The sequence below is a fragment of the Pholis gunnellus genome (genome assembly GCF_910591455.1).
Source record: "Pholis gunnellus genome assembly, chromosome: 22".
Classification (NCBI taxonomy): domain Eukaryota; kingdom Metazoa; phylum Chordata; class Actinopteri; order Perciformes; family Pholidae; genus Pholis; species Pholis gunnellus.
Genome location: NC_136549.1, coordinates 9,145,839 through 9,152,405, shown reverse-complemented (window position 1 = coordinate 9,152,405; position 6,567 = coordinate 9,145,839). Strand labels below are relative to the sequence as shown.

Here is a 6,567-nt window from a genome sequence, read left to right as displayed (position 1 = left end):
AGGGAGTTGAATTATACAAGAGGACATATTGTAGTAATGGTAGAACTGTTCTATTCTGAAGGTGTTTGTTTCTATCTGAACACAGTGTGTGGAGAACTCAGTCATATCATCCAACAACAAGCATCTGTCCTGGCTGTTTTGGTTTCGACTTTGGGGTGAAAATCTGGATGCAACACTACATAGACGTAGACATACAGATTTGACCGAGGAGTCCTAACGCAGTTCAGCAGTGCTGCTGTGTTCTTCATGTAATGATGACGGAAGTCCGTAAAAAGTGTTGGGGCCAACAGAAGCAACTTCCTGTGTCGTGTTGCAACACAAAAGATGCATGATGTAGGATCTTGACCAATGACTATCAGTGCGAACAGTGTTTGGAGGTGAAGACTGGATCTCTTCTATCCACAAATTGACTTCCCACAGTCTATTATATACATGTCACTTGTGACAGCACTTACATTTCCAATCCCACAATGCACAGCGTCAGCAGCAGCGAAGACACCAGGCTTAGAGTCGGCGTGATCATTGATGCTTTACCTGAGGAAGCAGAAACACTATGAGACAAATGGGCAAAGAGGACAAAGCATATCTAACTGTTTATATTTTAGCCCTTACCCTTAATCCTGATCTTCCTGACTGGGCCATCCCCGCCTTCATAACGGCCGCGTACCATCAGCTCATAGTCTCCAAACTGAGGCATGGGGAAGTCCATGAAGTGCCAGCCAGTGACGTAGACTTTCCCATAGATGTAACCCGTCTTTCTGAACATAACCTTCAAGACGAAAAGCAGGGTGGATTTACAACATTGGAATTAGTCTTAGAGCTAATGGGGAAAAAAATGATTTGGCTTAATAGATAGTCTTGCAAAGCTTTCCACACCCACCTTGTAGTAGAGTGGGAAGGAAATATCGCCAAACCAATCATACTGGATATGATCCCACCACACATACAACCACTGTCCTGTCCAGGTAACATATTTCCACATCCGGGGAGGGTCTGGTGGAGCTGTTAACAAAAACAAATGATTTATCAAGACCACATCTTGACAATAACTCTCACTGGAGGTGTTTGTTGTCCCTAGATTGCGAGTAATCAGTCTTACGTGGTCTCTTTGTGAACATCTCACAGTGTTCACCAGGGGGTCCGAGGCCGGCTCCATTGAAGGCACGGACCTCAATGAGGTAGTGAGAGTCTGGCAGCATGTTCTCCAACCTAGTCTGGTTGGTTGTGGCTGAAACAAATATACGGTGTGCTCCCGGCTCCGGATCATCGTACTTTCTCCAGTACTTCACCTGGTTAGCAAGAAACACAGGTTTTTTTTTTAAGAAATGTTGATTACACATCCCTGGTCATATTGTTTACCTATTTATCAATATCTGTATGCAGAAAAACCAACAGATACACATTTTTTATATATATAGCTTATATAGTAAAAAGCTATATGTACCTGGTATCCCTCAATGTATTGCTGCAGGCCTGTACCAGTGTCGACCACAGGCAGCCACCAGACCAGAGCTTCAGTGGAGGACACCGGCCTGGCATAGACGTCTGTTGGAGACTCGACAGGTACTGAAGTTGGACAAATGGATGAGAAAAGAAAATATGTTCGTCAAGTTTAGTTCCACCATTTTTTAAGAACCATAAAACGGAATCCAAACAAAGACAAAGTCCTCACCATCTCTTGGGTAGTAGATGACCGTGGTGAGGCTGTATGGCCCGTCTCCTTTCACATTAAACGACTTGATCTTCACCTGAAACTCTCTGACCTGGAAATCCTCCTCAGTGGGAATGAAGTAGGAGTCCCTGTGAACGTAACGCCTGGTCTCGGGGTCTGAAATGGTCTCGTACCACCAGTCGTACGCATCATGAGGCTTGAATGCCACAATGTAGCCAAACTTTTTGCCGGAGAAATGCCAAGGCTCCACGGGCTAAGGGGTCAGGAGTGGAAAGAGAAACCTCTTCAATTGAGTAAACGTGCTGTGTGTAAGTATTTGATGAAGTATATGATTAAGTCACATGAACTGAGGGCTTACTTACAGTCCATGTGATGACGATCTCGCCATTTCTACCTCCAAAACCCGCCACATCAGTGGGAGAAACCACTGGATCTGAGTAGACAAAAGGTCAGTAAGGTTTTGTTGTACCCCACGCCTGTAGCCTACTGACTAAAATACGTGTCCGGTATTAGTATTCTCTCCTTACCAGCATCCCAGGTTTTGATCTTGAGGGAGGGGATGCTGGCCTCTCCGGAGCCGTGCTCGTTGGTGGCGATGATCCTGAACTGATACTCCAACCAGGGGTACAGGTCCGTCACTTCTGCCTTCTCCACATTGCCGTCAAGAAAGGTTGGAGCTGAAGGAGACACGAATGGCTTGTCAAACCTAACCATTTTACATTTGCTCTCTGTTGTTTAGGTGCAAGTATATTTCACTTGCAGGTTGAAGCGATCAGATCGCATTAGGTCAGAATGCTGGATTCAGAGCAAGTTGGCCCTCTACTGGCAGTGAGCAGTACTCACTGGTGCTGGCGTCCTTCCAGTCATCTTCATTCAGGGCCCAGTAGTGTCTGGTCTGAATGGTGTAGGAGAGAATGGGGCTGTTGTGATCCGCTCCTTTTGTCCACAACAGCTTCACCCACGTGTCCCCAATCTCTTCCACCCGGATCACACCAGGAGGCCCAGGAACACCTGGATCAGGGAGGAGACAGGAAGAGAAGGTACAAATGTAGATGGTCAGCTCTGCTCAGTTTTCTGTTCTGCCGTTGCTCAGGAATCTACCAAACAACTAAAATGTAATTAAAAATCTAAAATAAGCTCTGCATCCATGATCCTGAGGCGAAGCATGCTGGGACTGACCTACAATCTTGAGGTCAGCGTATGCAGTGTCGCTGTCCACCACTGTCTGAGCCACGCAGGTGTAGCGACCTTCGTGCCAAATCTGGACATTCTTTATTCTCAGATCACCGCTGCCATCTTCACTCTGCACAACAGGAAGTGAAAACAATGACATAAAAGAGGGAAAGGGTGAGGGCTGGAGGCAGAACTATATATCTGTCATTAGCTGACAATACCAGTAAAGGTGTCAGGTGACCAATCGTGAGTGTACGATGTTTAAGGAGGCTAAAATAAAACATCACTCTACCATAACACGTTCGTAGTGTTGCCACTCAGAGTGAAAGTCGATGACCCTGAAGTCTATGGCCCAGATGAATGCGATGTCCAGCATGGGGTCGTATGAGGCGGCGCACCTCAGAATCACCTCATCGCCAACCTTTACCTCAGTGTCTTCAGGTGGTTCTGTGAGGCTGGTAGCCTCTGAGGAAAGGAACCAAGTTCACTGTAAACGTTTACTTTGTTGAAATTATGTACACGTGTGAAATATGCACATGTTCACGGACCTGTGATGGTGAGATAGCCAGAGCTGTTGGCCTTTCCCCTGTCATTCTCAGCGAAGCAGGAGTACAAACCCTCATCGTTGGTGGTGGCGTTGAGGATCTCCAGACTCCCATCAAACATGATGGAAATCCTAAAAGTGAAAACAATTCATTTAAGCTGCTTGAGAGTGGCTGGGTATGGAAGGGCCTTCTAGTGCACTGTTTAATGCTAATGTCGACTGACCGTGAATTGTTAAAGAGGAGCTCTTTGCCCTTCGTCCAGGTGTACCGCGGTCTAGGAGCAGCTCGGGGTTTACACTCGATCACCACGCGGCCATCTTTAGCCCCAAGAAGCTGCTTCCTCACAGGGTTAAACTCGAATGTAGGAGCACAGGCTGAAGGGAGATTATAAAGTGTAAATTTGTGTTTAGTCATTCTCCCAAATTTCATGAAAACTTCTAGAAAAACAGGATTTATATTATTGTGATAATAATAACACAATCGTGCTTCGTAATATTCAATAAGTCAATGAGAGCATTGCTTCTTGAGAGGTCTCACCGATGACTCGCAGCTCAGCGTTGGCGTATTTGATGCCCCAGTAGTTCTCAGCAATACACTGGTACATTCCTGAGTCATCAAAGGTGAGACTGGAAAACTTCAACTCTCCCTTCCCGTACTGGAAAAACACACACAACCCAAATGCTGAGTTGATAGCATGTTCTCCCCAATTTCTCTCAAGGAATGTGACAAAATGTGACTTTTATTAAAACGTTTTTTTACCATATATCCATCTTTGTACCAGCGGATGAAAGGGAAGGGCTTCCCTGATGCCACACAGCGCATGGTGTGCTCTGAGCCGATGTCGATCTGAGTGTTGTTGATGGTTTCAGCCCACTCTGGAGCAGCTGAGCAAACAGAACAGGGGATTACATGCAACACAATATTCCAATGTATGCACCACAAACGTGCCACTTGTTGCCTTACTGCTGTCCAAAAACACCACTGGTGGATTCAGCTGTAAGAAAAAATCTCTATACTAAGTCTACTAAAGGATACTCCAATGAAATCACTTACACTCCACATACAGCCAGGCCTTGTACCAGTCCTTTCCTTTAGTGTTGATGGCTTCACACTCATATGCTCCCACATCTTCGTACTGTACATTGTACAGATGAAGCACCGCTCCTGATTCACTGATCTCGTGATTTGGCGGGAGGTCTGTGGAGTCCACCTTCCTCCAAACAATATGAGGGATCGGGCTGAAAAGACACACAAAGAGACTAAAGCAGTGCCTTTGTGACAGCAGGTATCTGATGTTCCTCATCAGTAGACTTAGACAAAAACACAAAAATGAAAACGTACTTTCCCAGAGCAAAGCACTCCAAAGTAATATTAGAGGCCAGCATGGCAGTAGTATCTGTGAACTTCACGCTGATGTCTGCTGGGTATTTTCTCTCCTCACCTGAAGCAAAGAAAGTAAATTATATCCAAATTGTTCAATGTCGCAAATCAGAAACGTTTCAACATGGTGTGCCATGTCTTAAGGAGATATTTTTTTCACAGATGTTGTCTGCTAACCATCATCAGGGGGTAAGGGGATGAGCGGGATGAACTTGGAGAAGACGCTCTTCCCGGTGACGGGGCTAGAGACGAAGCAGGAGTAGTTTCCTGCATCCTGAGCTTCCACTTTGGAGATGTACAGGTTCCCCGTCTTCTGGGAGACAAACCGCCGGCGATCTGTGTACAGGAAAACTGGGAACTCGTTGAAGATCCAGCGGTAGGTCACCTCCTCTGAAAAAGGAAAAGACAGACGAGTTGTCATTGTTATCTTCACAAGACTGGCTTTTCAAAAGGAGACGGATAGGCCTCTACGTACGTGGCCAGGCTTTTGGAGGGGCACACAGCAGAACAGCACCCTGCCCTTCTTTGACATACACTGGATCCCTTTCCTCTTGAGGAAACTCCTCCACAACTTTACGACGAGGGATAAGGATAAATAAAAAGAATAAATGGGAATTACAAATGGTGAAAACAAAAGCTGTCACATCCTTGTGTCTTCTGTGACACCAAGAAAAGACATATTTTTCAAAAGCTGAACCCGGGCAGGAGAACAGCTTTTGTTCAGGGTTCACATGCTTACATCCAAACTTGACCCTGGCCTCCTTGCTGATGACGGTGCCATAGATGTTCCTGGCCACGCAGACGTACGTCCCGGCATGTTTCTTATGTCTGGGGTTTGTAATAACCAGGTTCCCCCCAACAAGGCTGTAGTACTCGTCTGGCTGCTCCATCAGCTTGATTTCCCAGTTATCACGGCGCCACCTAGCAGTGATTCAACACAATTGTATGCGATATCAACACTACTTCTGGTATAAACACTGTATTTCTTTCCGGTGTGTATACTGCATATAAATCTTTTGTAACCTGTACGAAGCAGGTGGGTTTGCTCGTGCCCTGCAGTTCATGGAGATTCTCCCGTCTGGTGAGTCTTCAGTGTAGACAACGTCCACTGGCTCCTCCTCAAAGATGGGGCCGTATCCAGTAGCATCATCTGGCAAAATGTTACAGAACAATTAGCCGACGTACTCATTTAACATCACTCACGATTTTGTGGTCACCAATTTTCCAGGAACTCACCTCCAAAGATTCTCGGCTCGCCAAATAGCACCGCCACTGCAAGGCAGAAAACAGCGTCATGTCAGCTAATGGTGTGCAGGGGTTACACTTGACTTAATTCAAGTGGGTGAACGGTATATCTGCATCACAGGGCCTCTTACTTGTGAGGGAGATTGAGGAGGAGAGGGCCAGGACCAGTAAAGCAGCGGACGCCATGACTGTCAACAAATCCACTTACTGTAGCCACGTGATTGAGGCAGATGGCCAGAGGGACACAAACAAGACGTCAATGGACAGGACATGAACTGGAGAGGGCTGAATAAGAGACAACAACAAAACAGGATGTCAGAAACAGAACCACTGTTATTTTTTTATGACAATAAAGGATCTCCCCTCATTGTAGATTATTAAAACACGTGTGCGACCCTCAAGATATATTATCAGACTGATGACTGTGCATGATTTTTCTACACCAGAAATCAGGGTGCAGAACTAGCTGGAATCCTCCCTGTGCATATAAATGATTCAGGATGTGAATGACTCAGCAGAACACTACAAAAAGCCATGCGGGCTGCGTGCATA

General features: G+C 46.0%; 1 protein-coding gene across 1 annotated transcript; it reads right to left on the bottom strand.

The window, feature by feature from the left end:
- Positions 1 to 451: 451 nt before the first annotated feature.
- cntn1b (contactin 1b) lies at positions 452 to 6,201 on the bottom strand (the record flags this gene model as incomplete). Its single annotated transcript, XM_079183696.1, has 23 exons — positions 452 to 534; positions 613 to 769; positions 881 to 1,002; positions 1,100 to 1,289; positions 1,445 to 1,566; positions 1,673 to 1,925; positions 2,035 to 2,105; positions 2,200 to 2,349; positions 2,516 to 2,683; positions 2,852 to 2,975; positions 3,138 to 3,310; positions 3,394 to 3,521; positions 3,614 to 3,764; positions 3,928 to 4,045; positions 4,150 to 4,274; positions 4,444 to 4,628; positions 4,732 to 4,831; positions 4,948 to 5,160; positions 5,246 to 5,341; positions 5,510 to 5,691; positions 5,794 to 5,920; positions 6,007 to 6,042; positions 6,147 to 6,201. The coding sequence occupies 23 exons, from the start codon at positions 6,199 to 6,201 to the stop codon at positions 452 to 454; spliced, it is 3,129 nt and encodes a 1,042-aa protein (XP_079039822.1).
- Positions 6,202 to 6,567: the final 366 nt, after the last annotated feature.